Source organism: Tiliqua scincoides, chromosome 9 (assembly GCF_035046505.1).
Source record: "Tiliqua scincoides isolate rTilSci1 chromosome 9, rTilSci1.hap2, whole genome shotgun sequence".
Lineage (NCBI taxonomy): Eukaryota > Metazoa > Chordata > Lepidosauria > Squamata > Scincidae > Tiliqua > Tiliqua scincoides.
Genome location: NC_089829.1, coordinates 31,107,094 through 31,126,914, shown reverse-complemented (window position 1 = coordinate 31,126,914; position 19,821 = coordinate 31,107,094). Strand labels below are relative to the sequence as shown.

The window sequence follows — 19,821 nt, the reverse complement described above, 5'->3', positions numbered from 1 at the left end:
GGTCAGCTTCTTTTGTAGATCCTCAGGCCAGTTACCTATGGCCACATGGTCCTGGCGGGGCAGGATGTGCACCCACCACCTCTCTCACCAAGAGACAAGGAACAAAGACCCTAGAAGCTCGCCCTCTCAGCTCTTCCCTCCCCCCTGGAGATCTGCAGCTGCATTCCATCCTTGATGGGCGTCTTTCTGGCTGCCTAGGTGCTACATAATCACCCTCCATTGAGTTGTAAATCCTAGCAGTTAGGAAATGCAAGCCACTTCTGTGTTACTGTTTTAGCTTGGTTCAGGCCTTGCAATGCTACTAGGCCTGAACTGTACATATTCATGACAGCCTGCTACATCAATTTTAATTGTGTGTGTGTGTGTTTAATGTACATGTCCTCCTTGCCCCCTCCATTTTTTTTCCTGCTTATTTCTCTAGGCCTTCATTTCAAAGGCAATGATTTAACAATCATTCTTTAACTTTGCAAATTAGAGTTCTGCTTTCTTCTCCCCAAAAACTTCAATTTCCAGAATGTTTGAGAAGAGAAACTATGGAAGTTGAACTAGTTTAAACTTGTACTTTTTTTCCTCACTATCTTGGATTGTGACCAAGGAAGCTCTGATGTTCTTCCATTTTTAAACGGAATACTACACATTATGACCTAGATGTCAGTTGGTATCTTAAGTTCTTGAATGAGTTGCTTTCTAAACCGTCTACCTTCAGGGAGCCCTTCCCACACCAACGTGTCAGTTGAAAAAAAAAATACCATGAGCATCTGCCATGGAATTCCTGCATGCTGCATCCTGGTGGATGTTTTAAGGTGTATGGTCTAATTCATACAGAGCATGACCCAAGCCTGCCTGGTTTACTTAAATGTGCGCACACACTCTGTGCCCTTGTAGCTCAACTATTCAGAAGAAGACTGAAAAAGCTATCTTTTAGGGAGCTTCTGTTTGCATAAGAGGATGCCTTGTACTGAGTCAGACCATTGGTCTATCTAGTTCAGCATTGTCTAAATTGACTGGCAGAGGCTCTGCAGGGCTTCAGTCAGGTTTTTCTCAGTCCTGTCTGGAGATGCCAAGAATAGAATCTGGCACTTTCTGCATGCACAGTGTGTACACTCTTGCTGACCTCTGCCCCCTTGGAAGCATCTCACTAAGCTTCTGAGGACTACCACATTTCCATGAAAGGGAACACAGTTTGAAAACCATTCTTGTAGAATGGCAAGCACAGGCTGGAGTTTTGATAAACTTTCATCATTTGTTTAACTAGGCAGAGACTGGTGATTTCATTCTAGCCCAAACCCTTCCCCATGGATCATCAAAATATAAACTGGGAGGATAAAACCATGCTTCAGTCCATATCTTCTTTCCCCACCCCATTTTCAAGCTCAGCTCCACCCCACCCCACCCTCTTTTCAAGCTCAGTGGCTCTGATCTCAGAGGGGAGAAATGCCTGTCCCTCCTTAACCCTGACCAAGTGCTGGTATTCTGCTTAAAAGCCACTTCTGTTTTTAACGTTTTATATACACAACGGGGACCAAATGTGTACACCTGTGGTCTGGGCAAAAATGGGTTAATACAAACCAGTCATTTTTTTTGTAATAGAGCCTGGTCTAAGAGAGAGATTACTTGCATGATTTACTCCTTTTGCATGAAAAACACAAGCATTAGTTATAATTTCTTTCTAAATATATCTGCCTATTTATATTTCAACAGTTGCTGAAGATTCTGCAAAATCGCTTAATGATGCCTCACCTGGGTTTGGACATTCTTCACCGCCTCTGCAGCCTCCCCCAACAAACAGTTTATCAGCTGAAAACAGATATCACTCTCTGCCTTTCAGTCTGACCAAGATGTCCAGCAGTAACAATGCGATTGGCCACAGCCCGCTCTCTTTATCTGTCCAGTCGGTTATTGGGGAGGGGAACACTGGGCCTACCCAGGACAGCCCACCATCCACAGTAGCACCCATAAACATGCACGGGCTTGAAGCAGGTTCCTTAGCTGAAGTGAAGGAAAACCCTCCTTTCTATGGTGTAATCCGTTGGATTGGGCAGCCGCCTGGGGTCAATGAAGTATTAGCCGGTCTGGAACTGGTAATGAGTGTTCATTTTTAATGCTTTTGCTTTCAGACAGCCATTTCTTGTTTCTCATCTGACTGATATGCAAGGATGGGAGCAAGAATGTACTTACCTTCCTCACCCTGCCATAGATTAGGTCTCAGACCCTGCTGAGGCCTCAGACCCTGCTGAGACCCTGATTATGTGGCCTCTTTCCTGAGTACAATTCAGGAGTTAACAGTGCAATCTGGGTTTTGCTCAGAGTGGTCATGTTCACATTTTACAGCTCTGCATGGATGCCTGAGATGGGGCAAGTGCACTCTTGCTCTCTTCCATGTATGTGAACCAGACCGTAGAGAGGTCTTGTCTGATCTGGCCCTTTATTGCTCTTGTTCATCTGCTATGCAGCATTTTTAAACAACACAAAAATCATGCTAAACCTTATAATTAGAATTTGTATTCTTTTTGCCCAATATTCAGTGTGAAATTTCAGTGGCACCTGAAGCCTGCTCATGCTTAGGCTGACCTTGCTGCTTAAAGTGGATACAAGTGCAGGTTACCACTTGCCTGGAGACCATTTCTGCTCATTCTGACAAGGAGTGCAGTCTGGTGTCTGGGGTGGCGGTGGTGCAAGGGTAGATGGAATGCCAGATGCAGGGCAGTGACGGCGAGATGTAAGTGGCTTGTGGTCCTGTGTGCTCCCAGAAGCATCTGATGAGCCGCTGTGACATACAAGAAGCTGGACTTGATGGGCTCTGGGCCCAATCCAGCAGGGCTCTTATGATGTTCTTATGAAGCAAGTAGTAAATTTTATACCTGAATTTTCCTCTACCGCTGTTACCTTACCTTGCTTTCCTTTTGATTGGGAATGACAGCATAGGAGGATATCTTGGTTGCCTAGTTGTAAAAAGATGGAACAAGAGGCTGGGATAGTGGTGAAAGACAGTGTATGGATGCAAATATTATGTATCAAACTCTTGTTGACCTTGAACCTGGAATGGTTTGACATACTCCCTTTTTTGTTTTGGGAAGTGGAGCAGAAGGACCTTAAGCAAATTCCATGTCCACATATTTGGGAGTAAACCACAGCAAAATTGGTGGAGTTTACTTCTGAGTAAATATGCATAGAATTGCCTTGTTTGTTTTATTAGCAGTTTTGGATACTTACTGTTTCATTCGGCTTGATTAATCATTTGTGTTGTGAGCTGATCCTGGGAATTATAAAAAAAATATGCCCCAACTGCTGCTAAACAAACTGGATTCAGCCTGCTTTTTGAGAACCTTTTCAGGCTGTGTTGAGAACTTCCCTAGAATCATGCTGAACCAGTCCAAAGGCACATCTCTTGTTCACACAGAGTGCTGGTGAAACCTGTTGGACCTCACTGGCAACTTATTATTAACAGTATTTTAGAGCACGGTTTCTCCAAATGTGTATGCTCCTTGGAGCACTGGGGCTCTCTGAGACTATTATTAGAAGTGGAAAAGGCACCAGATACCAAAAAGTTTGAGAAGTACTGGACTATGGGACTGCACCCAGTTCCTGGGTTTCTGGCAAAACTACTGTCATGTGCTTCAAACAATATATTAGAAATAACTTTCAAGGTGCTTGTCTTGAATGGTTTTGGTATTTCAGTAAAGTAGGTAAGATCTTCTGCTTGCCTTTTTCCAGGAAGAGGAATGTGCAGGCTGTACAGACGGGACATTTAAAGGAACTCGATACTTTACCTGTGCACCCAAGAAGGCTCTTTTTGTTAAGCTAAAGAGCTGCAGGCCAGACTCCAGGTTTGCGTCGTTGCAGCCCGTTTCCAACCAGATCGAACGCTGCAATTCCTTAGGTATTGCTCAGTTCTCCTCCTTGTTTTGTTGGTTTTGAGTTTTTGTAGGCAGATATTTTGTATGCAGTCTTATAAAATTGCAATGAGTATTCTAATAAAAAATAAATGGAATCCATTTCCTTCTCAATTATTTACCGGAAACAGGATATGGTTTCTAACATCGTTCTTTGCAGTGGTTCAAATGGTGATAACATAATACCTTCAAAGGATTTTTTTTAAAGCTTGTTGAAATGGTTAATATATGAGAAACTACTGTCCATTTGCAGCAGCTCAAATGTCTTAATAAGACAACTCTCTCATGGGCATTTAACCAAGAAAATAAGACTTTAGAGGAAATGTAAGCTGCTGTTATTTCAAGATCTTCCTATGAAGTGGGAGGTACGTTTGAAAGCAGTATTACTTTCAGGTGGTGTTTTCCTCTTCACACCAGTCTGAAAAGATTGACATCAAGGTTGCATATTTTTCTTCAATTGTTCTGTTTTTAGGAAGCGTTTGTGTACAAAGAGTTATAATTTTAAGGAGCATTAGCAGAAATTGGCTGACATTTTGCACTGTTGTGCTTGTATAACTGCACACATGTGGAAGGAATTGCACAACCATGTCAGCTTGTGCAACGTGCAAACACAAAGCCAAGTCAGGTTTCCAGCACACAAGAACCTTGTCCTGTCACTTCCACACGCACAAGTCCCTTCACACAAGTGGAAGGATAACTTGGGCTGCAGCCCAGTTTAAGGTATTCCAGATGAAACGTTGTGCTAACTTTGGATGCTGAGTGATTCCAGCATGTATAGACTGCCTTCTTGAACCTAATATCTTATTGCTTGTTTGTGCCAGGTCTTTGGTATAATTTTTGAAGAGCAAAAATTATTTTGATATAGTCTAACTCTTCTAGGGTTCAGGGGGTAACTTTTTGACTCTCTGACACAAGCAAGAATGTCTAGGTTGTGGAGAGATCTAGCTTAGCTGAATGCATCAGAGTTTTCACCACAACTATGCTCCAAGGAAAGCAATGGCCTGGGGATGGGGTGGCACTATTAGTGATGTCCACAGTTTTCATGCAGGCTTGAACCTACCTGTTTGAACACTACTGTCTGACTTCAGATAAGCTTCTAAACCACGCTTTTAGAGGATGAACCAGAAGCTCATATATCCTGTCTATTCTCCCACCGCTTAACCCCCCATGTGAGAGAAGAAGTTTAAACTATGGTTACGGTTTGAACTGACCACAATTTGTGATTTTGTCCAAATATGGGAACTGTGGTTTGTTCACACCACAGTTAGGTCACAGATCTCTTTTGCAAACCAGGATCAAAACATGGTTTCCTTCAAACAGTAGCTAGAAGCTGTAAGTTTTCCTTTCTTTTGTGTGTGGCCTTGCTGTAGTCAACCACCGAGGCTCATGCTCTCCCTTTACCATCCATGTGCAATGAAGCCCTTGTTTTATTCCCCCCTGCCACTATACCTTTCAGTGCCATAGATTAATTCAGATTCTTGCTTACTGTCATCATTTTATCCCTTAAGCATTTGGAGGTTACCTAAGTGAAGTGGTTGAAGAAAACACTCCTCCCAAAATGGAAAAAGAAGGTTTGGAGACTATGATTGGAAAGAAGAAAGGAATCCAGGGTCATTATAACTCCTGCTACTTAGACTCCACCTTATTCTGGTGAGTTTTTAAAAATCTGTATTTTGAGCTCCACCGTGAGAAAAAGGTCACAAATGTACAAAAACAGCACAAGTCCTATGTACAAAGGATTGGTAGGAACATAACTGTGCTGCATGTGGCATTACTTGGGAAATGTCTGGAATTTGCAGAGACAAGCTCCACCTGCAGATTTGCAGAACTCACTGAAACTGTCAACCTCGTGATGTGTTCATGCTTCATCCAAGTCTTCGGTATCAGAGGAGCAGGTTAGGAAATGCCTCCCTATTGTTGTTTGGCTGGATGTGTACGTGAGAAGGAAGTAAAGCAGAAGATAGGGGGAAAGTTGTGAAAGGATCAGTGGAGTCCTCCTGCTGTAGGATTAGCTAAGTCTTTTCTCTTTTGTTCTCATCTTCCAGTTTACTGCCCTGTGTCTCCATGTCCATGCTCACAGTGGCAAGGAGTTTGGCTGTTCTGTAACCTTGTTCAGACTGCAGCATGTATGACCAGCCTGTGTACTTATAGTTCAGTTGCAAAGTGAATGGAATATATGCGCAGGTGCTCAGTAGAAATGCTCAGGTGCTCAGTAGAAATCGGGAACTTCATTCAGACCCATATTAGACCTAACATAGAAGGGAGCATGAGGGTGCTCTTTTGGCTGTTGTACAATGTGACTGCCACACCAGCACCCCCTCACACCTGCATATCCCATTTATGAGAATAGGAGGGAAGAGGTGCTTCTGAAGTTTCATATCCAGGGTTGTCTAGCTGTGTCTCCCCCCCACCCCCGTTTTACCTTCTTAAGCCCTCGTTCCCTCCAACATCTTCAATACTTGACAATAAAGTTCATATTACATATATTGGCTCAGACTTGCTCTGTATATTGTAAAGTGGTATGTGCTGTCATCGCAACTGTTGGCAAAGAGTTGGAACAGCTTTTTTTGCTCACATAATTCTGCTGCCAGCAGTTTGAAATAGTTCCAGGATTCTGCTCTGTTACACAGAACTGTGCATTATAGAGATTCAGGAATGCTGTGTGTTTCATGCCTGGCTCAGCCTTAAAAACATCTCCTGATCCTGTGTTTCCAGACCGAAGTGAGTTTCTCCCCTCTTTCAGCTTGTTTGCATTCAGCTCTGTTTTGGACACAGTCTTGCTTAGACCAAAAGAGAAAAATGACGTAGAATACTATAGCGAAACTCAAGAACTTCTGCGCACAGAGATAGTCAATCCTCTCAGAATGTAAGTAGAGATTTCACATTGTACTGAAATCTATCCTATATGCTTGTAGGCTTTTTTTAAACCTTCCCTGCTCCCCACTACCCCTGTATCCCTATTGTGTAGGGGTAGCTATTGAATTTGGAGTATGCTCTTAGTGCATATGGGGAGACAAAGTGTTAAGATGCCTGGTCTGCAACTTAGAGCACAATCCAGACTCCTCTGTGATTCACAGGAATTTCTGGGGCAGGTGAACTGGGGTTGAAGAACATCCTTGGAGGTTGGTTTTGAAAACTGTTATTACACTAGACTGGTTTGGGTGTCTTGTGTCTGCATCCACAGTTTCCACTTAGCCCTTTCAACCTCTTTTTCGTTTAGCGCCATGTTGCTTTAACTTCACGTTGGTTCCCAGCCCCATCTCCTGTGTCAGCAAGGTATGAAGTTGTTAAAGTAAACACCAAGGCTGGGCTCAAGATCGTTAGCACTGGGGATGCAGGCAGTGTGGAAGCAAAAGGACTTTTGTTCCTAGTAGCAGCATTGAAATAATGTTTGCATGCATTCAGGCTAGGGTTTTAGTTCTCTGAATACTGTTGTAGTACCCTATAGAGAACAAGGACGGTCTCTGTGAACACTCATGCTCTGCACTGAAGAGCCCATTCTTGCTTTACCTGAACACTGCCACTTGGTCATGGTTGCTTCCCATATTTTCCTAGTAGTATTTGAACAGAGACAGATTGCTTGGGGACAGTGGATATTATAGCGGCTTCCGTTGTTAGTGTTGCCCTTCTCTGCATGCCTTCAAACTATATTCTTTTTTGGTTCAGTGTATGTTTGTTCTTACACTGCTGATCTTTGTGTGTATAGATACGGATATGTGTGTGCAACGAAAATAATGAAACTAAGGAAAGTACTGGAAAAAGTTGAAGCTGCATCGGGATTCACTTCGGAAGAGAAAGGTAAACTGATAGATTTTCCATACAAATCTGTGAAGCACCTCCTGCATTGTCAGACCATTGGGATAACTACCTCAGTATGGTAGGCACAATACCTGTGGGAGATCCGTTCTAGGACCTTCCCCCACAGATACCATATTCCTCTGATAATGAAATTCGGGGGGGGGGGTTTGCGGGGGATGGCAGCAAATCGGAAACGTCTTCCAGTCGCATCTGGCAGGTCCTCTAAGGGTCTCCAGCTGTGGGCTTGGTGTCTGTGAATATTCAGATCTGTGGGTGCCAAGCCTTTGGATAAGAAGTGCCAATGTATTGCCAACAGACTGGCCATTGACCCCACTTGAGGGTTTTGGATAGTGGTCTTTCTCAGTCCTACCTGGAGATGCTGGGGGTTGAACCTGGAGCCTTCTGCAGAGCAGGTGAGAAGGAAACAAAGTTTATAAACTCAAAGTTCCTCATTCTTTCCTCATTCCTCATCCATATGACACCTCATATGGGTGTCACCTAGCTTTTGACACGGTTGAGGAACTGAGACTTTGTTCTCACTGAGGGTGGTAAACCTATGAGTTTACCAGAAAGAAGTTCACTAAGCGAACCTGCATGACACACTCAACCTAGGAGAGTTTAACGTAATCATGCTGCATTCATCTTTGCACAATGGAACTAGTCTTAGAGTGCCAGAAATTCTGTATTATAGAGGCGTGGTTGAACATTCCACTTTAGAGCTGTGAATCTTCTTGATTCTATCTATGCTTGTTTATATATTTTCTTTAAGGTGATGCTGTTCTTGTTATCTTTTAATTGTTTAAAATTTGGCATTTTTGTTTTCTTGGCCAGAATTTACGTAAAATTACAGAGAGCCTGTTTTAAAAACAGTAAATTTTTGAAACCATTTTTGTAAGATGTAAGACCAAACCAGTCTTTGGTACCTTGATATATTATTAGTTCATTTTTTCCCCTACAGATCCAGAAGAATTTTTGAATATCTTGTTTCATCACATTTTGAGAGTAGAGCCACTGTTGAAAATAAGGTATGATATTCTTCTGCTTCAGCAATACATGTCTTAAAGTGAAAGAAGTTACGTTTTCAGTCCTTGGCTGAGGACTCCTGAGAACCTTAACCTTTCAGAGATCATTTTTTAACAGCTAAAGCTAAACAATAATGCCGTTCCTTTTCAGAAACAAATAAAGCCACTCTAGAGTAAAGACAGAATTAATGGGCAGCCCAATCCTGAGCTGCCCGGGGTGCGCAGCTGCAGCAGTGCTGAGAACGGCTCCCGCTGCATCCTGTATGTTTCAGCCTGCCGCGGGCGATGCCTTGGGAGAAAGGAACTTTTGTCCCCTTCTCCCAGGTCAGGGAAGCACCCCTGCAATGGGGCTACACACTTTACCGCCGACCAGAAGGTCGGTGGTAAGGTAAAGGTGTTTGTTTAGGTCGCCGAGCCCCACAGGAACGCCTTGGATCTGGTGAAGCGGAGCTCCACAGGACCCGTCTCCCTCCCTCTCCTGGCACGCCTCTTCCCTCCGCGCTCTGCCTGCCTCCCCCTCCCCAGAACGCCTCCTCCCTGCTCCCCTCCCCCGCTTACCTTGCTGTGGCTTGGTGGTTCGTGAGACCGCCAAGCAGCAGAGAATGGGTGCCCACCTGGCACTAGCCCAGCGCAGACCAGCACTGGGCTAGCACGGGCACTAGCCCAGTGGTAAGCCTCACAGACGTGCCTTACGGCACGTTTGCGACAGTATGCTCTGGCGGACAGCCGGAGCACCGAGCTCAGGATTGGGCTCTCGCTTAGCAGGGATGTCCTGTGATTTACTTTTTTTGTACTATTGCATAAAACCTTGAGAGTGTTTTCCGTGCTTCTTCACCACAAATAGCCATAATTGCCATATTGGATAGTATTCAAGCTCAGTGTGGGCAGGATATTAAGCAATCTCTTAACTGTGTTAGAGATTAGGAATGCCCCAAACTATGTAAATTCTATGCTTTGTCTATGCAAATTCTCCCTGTATCCAGTAAATGTTAATTATTTTAAAGCCTAATATTAACATGGGTGTGATCCATAATTATGTAGTGCATTTTGATTGCTTTTAATGTTACTGATTATGAAATGCTTATACATAAAAGTGACTGTTTGAAAATCATTAGTTACTTGAAATCCAGTTAGCTATGCAGGTATTTTCTGCCCCCTTTTAGAACTTCAGACCTGAGTTTTTTGTTCCACTCTTGCTTGTGTACACTGATGGTTGACTGAAACCATTGCGATTTTTCTGTTGTGGAATGGGGTTCATCAGATAGGCTTTTTTTTAAATGTTGCATTTTGTAGATTGTATGCTGCCTTAAACTGCCAAAGGCATGTAAGGTAGGAAATAAATAAATATTTTTAATAGTTGGCAAGGTGTTAATCAGCTGAGTGGAAAATTCCCATTTTTAACTCCTGTCCATAAAACCAATAAGCGTTGTAAAGCTACTAATATTTTAAAATCAAGGAATTTGTGTGGCAATTTTGAAGCAAGTCCAGAGATTCCCCCAAATGTATGCCAAACTAGTTAAATGTCCCCTTCTGATCAGCATTTTAAGCCTCAACACTACTTACCAAAATTTGTTTTTTTTAATTCTCTTCTTAGATCAGCAGGTCAAAAGGTGCAGGATTGCTACTTCTATCAAATTTTTATGGACAAGAATGAGAAAGTTGGAGTTCCTACAATTCAGCAATTACTGGAGTGGTCTTTCATCAACAGCAATTTGAAATTTGCAGAGGTTTGGAGAATGTCTTTGCCGCATGCTATTATGAGTTGGATACAGCCTTTTCCTGTAACTGTTTTATTTATTATTATTTTAAAAATTTATATCCCGCCATTCCCATGCCAAAGTAAATGTCCAAGGTGGCTTACAAAGCTCCATAATAAATGTATCACAAGTAAAAAGAAAAAAAGAAGTAAAATATCAAAGCATTAATTTAACATTGAAATGTTAAAACCAAGCAAAGCCCAACACATATCACATAGCCGCCCTGGGTCCCGTTAGGGAGAAGGGCGGGATAAAAATAAAGTTTTATTATTATTATTATTATTATTATATCATTGAGCCATTGGGGAATCAAATTAGTCTATAGAAGCAGTCAAGCCACAGCAGTGTTGCAGAGGCATAGAGAGCAAATATCCACCCATCAACCAAATGCCTGGGTATGTTTTGAGCCCTCACCAAAAAATCATGAGGGAGGGAGTATTTCTTAATTCCCCTAGAAGGGAATTCTGTAGTTGTGGTGCCACTACAGAGAAGGCTTGCCCCCGAGCTGCCGCCCCTTTCACTTTGGACAGAGGCAACCCTTTCCCTGATAGCATTCTACATGTTGGACCTCTGTCATGTCGTAGCAAATGACAGTCATAGTAGGGAAGCTGACTTTCATTGAATTGTAATAAGATTTTTTTTGTTCAAATCCCCAAAAGAAGTTCTGAAGCCTCTATGAACAATTGATGTATGTACATTAATGATTGCCCAGGATAATTGTTAGTATAGTCATTGCACAAGTGATGCTAAATGCAGTTGTGATCTTCTGAGATCCACTTATTCAACTTACTGGTCACTGTTTTGTTTTTGTTGGCTTTTGCTAGGCACCCTCCTGTCTGATTATTCAGATGCCTCGATTTGGAAAAGACTTCAAAATGTTCAACAAGATCTTTCCATCCCTGGAATTAAATATCACAGACCTACTGGAAGACAGTGAGTGCTGGGCTTTTTGGCGATAGCACGGCAGGACTGATTCTTATGCTGTTCTGGAAGATTGCTACCATCTGGTATCTTGTGGTGCTGGGATGCTATATGGTTGAAAAGTTCACCTGCAAACATCTTCCATTTTGGAGAGTGAGAAAATGAAGTTGTTGTGAGCCCTGAGTATTTAATCATGTTTTATTAGGCTGGGAAATGGTTTTGATTATTCAGCTTGAGTGTTTAAACAGATGAACCAAGTCTCAGAGCATAGAAAGTCCCAGAATATAACTGTAAGGTGTGCACACAAATGTGTTCTGTTTGTGCTGCTTTGGGGGAGAGAAGAAAGTGACTATGCTTAGTCTTATACAGAAGCATCACAAGACTTCCTACAATAGCACCTTTTTCAATTTATTCGGCACATGGTATATGTTATCTTAATTTGTTTGTGCCGGTTAGTTTTATTAAGAAATAGTTGTGTTCTCTGTTTTAAATGAAGGACTGCATTTTTTTTGGCACACAAAAAAACCTTGATAACAGACCTTTTTGTATTCCCACAATGTAGCTCCTAGGCAGTGCCGGATATGTGGAGGACTTGCGATGTATGAATGTCGAGAATGCTATGAAGATACCGACATTTCTGCTGGCAAGATCAAGCAGTTTTGCAAAACCTGCAACACGCAAGTGAGTTTCTTTTTCAGTAGGATCAGTGAATGGGGTCTGTTTGTCACTCAGTAATGAAAGTGCCACTGGCATTGGCTGACGTATGGGCAGAACTGAGAGACCTGGGTGCCTTTGTGAAACAGGAAGGAGTAAGCTGATCTTGTGAAGGGCTTATTCTACCTTTCTTCCTTGATCGTAGGTTCATCTTCATCCCAAGAGGCAGAGTCATAAATTCAACCCAGTGTCTCTTCCTAAAGACCTACCAGATTGGGACTGGAGACACGGCTGTATACCTTGTCAAAAGATGGAGTTGTTTGCCGTTCTTTGTATAGAGACGAGCCACTATGTGGCTTTTGTTAAATACGGCAAGGGGGACTCTGCCTGGCTCTTCTTTGACAGCATGGCAGATCGGGATGGTATGTTGTTTTTTTCCTTTTTTCTGGCTTGTGTGGTGCTTTGAGAACCATTGTTAGGTCAGCACTTGAAATAAGCTTTCTTTATTGAAAACGTCCTTTAGTTCTGTTATGCTAGGATGTGCAGTGTTACTACAACTCCAAAATATAGTACAGGTTGATTACCACTTATTTGGACATCCGAAATTCAGGCTATTCTGAAATCCAGACATATTTGGGGTCATGACTTTTAACTTTTCCTGCTTCTGCTTGGTATAATGCCACTACTCACCCAGCAGAGGAAGCCGACAGGGCAGCACATTACCAACTGAAGAAGGAGCATTAATGAAGTGTGAACACAAAAAGTCTGAACACACTTGGGGCAAATATTTTTCCAGATTTCAGAATACAAAATCTGGATCACTTCCTGCCCCAAGCAGACCGGATAAGGGATACACAACCTGTACTGCAAGGTGTGTTCTCCAGTGTAGTGTAGTATTGAACTAGGGAGACATGTTCAAGTATTCACTTGTCTGAGAAACTCACTGGTTGATCTTGGGCCAACTACAGTCTCTCGTTATAACCTACATCACTGTGAGGATGAAAAAGGAGGGGAAGTGGGAGAAGATGTTCCACCTTGACAAAAAAAATGGATAAAAAATAGGATGTAACATTTTGAGCCCAAAGAACAAAACATACCCGAGATGTGGGTCCTTTAAATAGTCTTCCTTTAAAGATTTTGTATATCTGATCTTTTTTGTGATCCATTAATTAGTAAAATGTTAGTAGCTCTGTCCAGTGGTGTATGTGTGGAGGGAAGGTTTGTATACTGTAAAGACCCTGGGGTGTGATATATAGTATATGTCATTTTCATTAATACCCATGCTGGCAAGAGCTAGCCTATCCATAAGTGGAGTAGAGAGCAGTTTTTCTTCTGGTTATAGTGCTGTTCCCAAGGATAAAACTTTACTTTTTTCCCCATTGAAATGAATAGCAGCCAAAGATTGCACAGTATTTTTGTAAATTACTTCATGGTTTATGAATGTCATAAATGTAAATGTATTTAATAATAAATGATTGCCCTAGGTTTTGCGCTCATGAGTATCCACATTCACAAGATAATGAAGTTTGGATTGTTTTTCCCCTCTTGACTTAATTTGTCATCTCTCTTTTCCTCCAAGGGGGCCAGAATGGCTTTAACATTCCTCAGGTGACTCCATGCCCAGAAGTTGGCGAATATCTGAAAATGTCTCTTGAGGAACTGCACTCGCTGGACTCCAGACGGATCCAAGGCTGTGCGCGGAGGCTACTTTGTGACGCTTACATGTGCATGTATCAGAGTCCGACCATGAGCTTATACAAATGAAACTGTCTGTCACTTGGAAAGGAGGAGAGCGACTTCCCAGTGATGCAGCTGTGACCCAAGAAAGCTTGCTGGGGCCGTTGGCTCGCGCGACTGTTGCCGGCAACAGATGCTTCGAAGGCGTGGAAAGCCAGTGCATATGACCAAGGAAGTGAATATTTTTAAAGGAGGAAAAGGAAAAGGCTTTATATGCAGCGTTCTGTTACTAAAGTACTTAATAAGCATTTTTGCACTCTAGGAAGTGTGTGTGAGTCTGTGAGTGTGTGTGTGTGTGTGTTTTGTTAAATAAAAAGTCTAAATGAAGCTATGAAAACTGTTTAGGCTGCGTTTCTGAGAAGCTGTTGTGTACATGGGGTGAAGTCTGTGTGTGGCATGAACTGAGTAGACCTCAGCCCGGGAATCGCAAAGCCTGTTCCATGCGGGAGGGACTCATTCTTGCATTGCATGTTTCTCCAGCATTGTACCGGTTGTGTGGTTAGGGGTATTTATCTCTGTCGGACACAGTATGGTGATCTAAATCTTGGCATTCAAATTTTCTTTGCCTGTTTTGACCTACTGAAGTTAGATCTTGAAATGGATTGGCATCTGTAGTGTGTTGAGTTGAGAGCATGAGTGCAGTAAATTGATCTTAATTGCGTTGCTGCAGATCAAGAATGCTCATTTTTTTCAATTTTGTACCTGGTGGTTGTCTCAGGAAACAGTCAGAATTAGACCAATGAATGTTCTGCCAGCATGGGATGGTTTTGGGGTGATCCCAGTAGGCAGAAACATTTTTTCAGATTGTATCATCTGCTCAACTTGCTCAGAGTCAATTTTGTGAGCCAGATGTGCTACATAGGAGCTCTCTGAGCAGGTTGTGTGGATTGCATCTTCTGGGAGAACATTGGCAGTGTGCTCACTCAGGCAAAATCATTCCAAGGTGTGTTCTGTGGCTGCTGTTGATGCTGTCTCTGAGCTTGGCTTTCATGGAAGTCTATTTTTAAAACTGCTTGTTATACTTCAGTTTTCTCGTGTGTTTTGAGAATTCCTGAAGCCAGATTTCCCCCGTGCCTGATTTTCCAAACTATTATTTTTCAGGCACTGCCCAATCCTTTTGGAAGTCTTGACTCCAAATGTAGTTCTGTTTGCAAGCACCCAAAAGGCCATCCTATGACTTGTGTTTGGTGAAAGAAGGTGGTGAGGTTAATTCAGATTGCTTTGAGAATATCAGTAGGGAAGTTAACCAAAAAGTCTCCTTTCTAAAAAGTGTGTATGTGAGTTTGTAAGCATGTTTAAAGAGAAAATCTGGGGCACAAACAATCTAGCCGTCTACTGAGCATGTACTGCAGTTCTTCATTGAGGGTAGAAGTGGCTTAGCCATGGAGGAGCCTTATTGCTAAGGGTTTTCCTACTTTGGGGGGGAAATCAGTGGTTAGTAGAATACAAATATAGGCCTTGCTTTTTATTGCTTGTTGCCCATGTGGGACTTTCAGGCACGTCATATGTATAAGGTAGAGTGGACAGCATTTTTCAAATCTCAATTGAGGGGGCAAAACTCAGTTTCAACCATTTAAGTAGGCCCTACAGAAAACCAAGTGTAATATTCACAGGTGCAAGATGGCAACCTTAAAAGTATTAGTTTTTAGCCTCAGGGAATGTCACTGACATGAAATTCTCTAACCTGTAAAATGAATGCTGATGCTTCTGATTTGTTTGGAGTTTTTTTGTTTGTTTCCTGCCTGGGAATATGCAGTGGGTTTGATTCCTTTTATGTTTTTTGTTTTGTAAGATTGCTATCAAGTGTTGTATCATCTCAAAGGATTAAATTTGGGTCAGATCACTTTGAATTGCTGCTCACTATATATATGGGGGGGGGAGAACACAACTTGTTAGTTTCAAGTATCCAAGTATTGAATATTTTTTATGAACTGTTAGTTCTTTGCAGTGAAGAAAAAAATCTGTTGTAGTTGCCTTAAATATCTTTCTGAATAACTTTCTCTAAAGTGCAGCTAACTGTACGTCTTGTGTGAACAAAATTTGGATGTTGTAGGGAGCAGTGGACTGTAGCCTGTGTTGTAATTAAGTGTGTAATATTTTTCAGCTGGGGGGATATCATGTGAGTCATCGAGTCCTTGAGATCAACTTTCTTTGTGGAAACTAATGGAAAAGAATAGATATATGCTTTAAACCTGCCTTGGGTATAGGGTACTGCTTGCACGCTCAGAGCATCTGATGTGCAAACAGGTCTGCAATATCTTCATGCATGGAGCATATTATTTGCATAGAGCACGCATGCACACAGATTCCACTTCATGTAGGCGTAGCACTCCCATAAAAATCCAGTCATCCTGCTCTCCCTCTCTGTGCATAGGGTCGTCTAAACTGGCCCTTGCTAAATGGTTGCAAAGTAGTAGGTGGCCAGAGTTTCTAGAAGCTGTGTATGGAAGGAGATGGAGACCAAATTTGTTTTTGTCCCAGCATTGCTCTTAACTCTTCTAGCTGCTCTATACCACTCTCCTGCTTTTTTGCCCCCTGCTGGTTTTTCTCCCCGACTACCTTCATTTTGTATCTTTTCTCCCATTTCTTCCCAATCTGGTCCATGGCTAATTTTCCTGTACTTTGGAAGTGGCTTCTACATCCTGAGTGCACCTGATGTGTGTGAATAACTCTTAAAACTATACCTGGTTGTATCTGGGTACAGTCAATTTTAGTGTGTATCTGAGTACATTTATCCAGTGCAGGTACAATTTGTATACGTAGTACCCAGATAATTGAAGCCAAGGTAGTCATCACATGGAAACGTGTACCCAAGTACAGACATTCTGTATCTGGGAACAGCATAATGTGTGAATTGCTCCTTTAGTTGTCTTAGTGAAGGATCAAAGCAGTTTGAGGAAAATGTTTGGGCCATGCAGGCATGGCCCTAAATTTTAGCACAAATGTACAGTTGGATTGGTAAGGCCAAGTTCAGAGCTTACTGTGTCACTTTCTGACTCTGATTCATGAGTTTGTTTTAGTATCACTCTAGGGCTTCAGGATGCAATGGGCTACAAAAATCAAATATATTTTACAATCTTAAAACCAAGCACCCTTCAATAAGCCTTTGCCATTGGAGATAACCAGTGACCACTGGTTGTCAGTCCCTTTGTTGCAAAGCAACCTTGGGTAGGAGGGTGTTTTTGCAGCAGAGAAGAGGTGGTGGGAATTGGATACCTGACTTCCCCTGAAACTCCTTCCTCCATGCCTTTTTTCTTTTTGGGGGGTTCTGGGCCTATGTTTGGAATGCTGGGGGAAGCAACTTTAGAGGGCTGTTTCAGGGCAGAGTGGCTGGCAGGAGGTTAAGCATCCCTTTCTGTTCCCCATTCCTTTTGCAAAACATTTTTGCAATGGAGAAGAGATGACCTGGCGGTTGCTACACATGACTATGGCATAATCTGTAGTTTGGCTTTTAGTTAGTCGATTTCCACTACTTGCTAGAAACCCCAAACTCCTCTTTTCAGTTTCCTGAAAATGCTTACTTTCTAATTCCTTGTGTATCAATTTACAGTGGTCACAATCCTATTACTTAGAAAGTGATATTGAAAAAAAAAATCAGCTACTTTAAGCACTCCCTCTATTTTACTGGCTTGGCTACTGGTCCTTACTCTACAAGAAGCCTTAAATTTCAAAAAAGACCAGAGTGAAAGTTGCCATCTTTGTCCCACTTCTCTTGTAGTATTCACCCTTGTCTTGGCCCAAAAAGAAGTTATGTTTTTGAACCACATGGAAATGTTCAGACTAGACATGGTGTCGGTGTGTAGGGCCAGTTTGTGACCACATAAAGTATGCCTTCCTTCAGTAGTCATCAGGAAGAGAAATATTTCGTTTATCAGCACTTTTAAATGTTGCTTCTTGGCTCAGCTGGATCAGTGCATTGTATGGTGCAACGACTTGCAGCTGTGCGAGCAAACTTTTGCCTCTGAAAAGCTCAGTCCTTACCATTCAATCTCTGGTGACTTTCCTCCCAATGTTCATTCTTGGCATTGCAGTCTTTGCATGGTGAACATGCATGTCTGGTCTTCTCCTTCTTGAATGTGAGGTACAGCAGGGCAAAGTTGACGGGTGGTGTCCTCTTTTTCTAATATCATCCCTCTCCACTTTCATGCGTTCTTGAACCCTTGGCATTCAGATACTGTGCTCTTAATGCCTTCATGTGTTAATGTACAATGTGAACATTGAAAAGAGATGCTGTGTATAGGGGAAGGAAATAATCCATGGATGTGCAGTCATCCTGTTTTCAGTCATGTTGCACTTTTCATACAGACTTTATGTTAGCAGAATGTCAAAACACAAACTTTGTGTTCCCGGGTATGAGGTTGTCGTGAAAGAACTGCTTTTGAGTGCAACTTGAAGGTTGAACACGACTTCTACTTTTGAGCGAGGCTGCTGATTTTAAGGTTTTCGACTTATTTATTCTGCCATTGTAACAAAGCGTGTTCTGCATTGGCTTGCACAATTCTTGGTATTTTTTGTTAAATAAACCTCCTGTGTCCAGTGCAGTTGCCTCCTCAGTAGATTGCCTCCACCAGGAACGTCAAGAAGCCGCTATATTGGGTTGTAAATGAAGCCTTAATTTCCCAGAGAAGAAGAGTCTGTACCATATCCTATTTCTTTATTAATATTTATTAAACTTACTGTTTGTACGGCTACCTCCTTTCTTTGGGGACTTGAAAGGTATTGGATGGTGGAAGAGACAATTTTAATGTGCAAGAAATGTGTTCCACCGTTTTTTGTAGTGGGGATGGTTTTGTGCCGGGCAATGGAATGTGTCCATGTGCTGCACAGGGGGTACACAAGTGTGGCTTTATAACCTTGAGACCTGAGCTTTTTGTAGACAAGATCCTTGGCGCAATAAAGTATACTTCTAGTAAGAGTGGAAGCACACTGAACTGCCTCGCAACCATGTGTTGTATTCAAAAACCTCCAGTGCACAAATGGCATGACTTTGGGATTGACTGCCTGAATTTCTAGAACAGCTGCTGTCCCCTGTCAGCCCAGAGAAAACAATACTGAACAAGGTTGACCAGTTGGTGATATGACTCAGTAGAAGACAGTTTCCTTTGTGCATGTGACCATCTGCATTGGCATTATCTTTCATGCTGACTTCATTGAGAGAGCTGGTGTGGTAGAGTATCTAATGCAGTGGTTCCAAACTTACCTGGGTCACAACACCCCTCTACCATCTTCTACCTGGCTTAACCAAGCAGTGCCATCTTGGATCTTGTGAAATCTTGCTGGATCCAAGATATTGGTGCCCAAAGTTCTTGAAATTTGGATGCTGCTATCCTGGATCTCTGGAAACTTCACAAGATCTAAGATGGTGGCACCCAGAGAAACGGATAGGAGGGCCACTGGGGCAATCCCACAGCACCCCTGTGAATGTGGCACAATGCCCTAAGGCAGCAGTTCTCATTCTGTGTGTCATAGCACATTACAACATCATGGGCCACCTGCTGCCTGCTGTGGGACTGCGCCACAAGACTCCAGACTGTGGCAAGAGGCTCAGTGTGGCAGAGTTGCACTGTGCAAAAACCATGCACTCTGAAAATTCCTCCCACCTGTTCTGACCATTTCGAAGCTTAGTTAGGTCTCGGAACCAGGCAGTGAATGATGGTTATGTCATCTCATGACATGTTTTGCACCATTGTCATTCACTTACTGGTCCCGAGCGTATTGCTGATCCAGCAAGTTTGGGAACCACTGCCCAGAGGCAGGGGTGCCCACACCCCAGCCCTGGGGCCAATGAGGACTCCCAATCCAGCCCACAGTGATCCCCCAGTCTCCAATGAGCCTCTGGCTCTCCAGAGACTTGCTGCAGTCCGCACTGGCCCAACACAACTGTTCTCAGTAACGGCCAACTGTTCAGCCTCTTGCGTGATCTGTGGGACGAGGGCTCCCTCCACTGCTTGCTGTTTCACGTCTGTGATGCAGCAATGGCAGCAAAGGAGAAGTCGGTCTTGCTTTGTGCAAGGCCTTTTATAGACCTTGTGTTATTGC

The 19,821-nt window shown here is 42.7% G+C and overlaps 1 protein-coding gene across 3 annotated transcripts in view; it reads left to right on the top strand.

The window, feature by feature from the left end:
• Nucleotides 1-18,695, top strand: part of CYLD (CYLD lysine 63 deubiquitinase) — a 39,738-nt gene extending 21,043 nt beyond the window's left edge. For all 3 annotated transcript variants that reach the window (XM_066637022.1, XM_066637020.1, XM_066637021.1), the window contains exons 7-17: nt 1,702-2,081; nt 3,715-3,880; nt 5,402-5,543; nt 6,637-6,759; nt 7,600-7,691; nt 8,650-8,716; nt 10,308-10,440; nt 11,295-11,403; nt 11,954-12,072; nt 12,251-12,467; nt 13,625-18,695. In XM_066637022.1, coding sequence (XP_066493119.1) covers nt 1,702-2,081; nt 3,715-3,880; nt 5,402-5,543; nt 6,637-6,759; nt 7,600-7,691; nt 8,650-8,716; nt 10,308-10,440; nt 11,295-11,403; nt 11,954-12,072; nt 12,251-12,467; nt 13,625-13,809 — 1,733 coding nt within the window. In that variant the 3' untranslated portion in view covers nt 13,810-18,695. The remainder of the gene's footprint in view (nt 1-1,701; nt 2,082-3,714; nt 3,881-5,401; nt 5,544-6,636; nt 6,760-7,599; nt 7,692-8,649; nt 8,717-10,307; nt 10,441-11,294; nt 11,404-11,953; nt 12,073-12,250; nt 12,468-13,624) is intronic.
• The last annotated feature ends 1,126 nt before the right edge of the window (nt 18,696-19,821 follow it).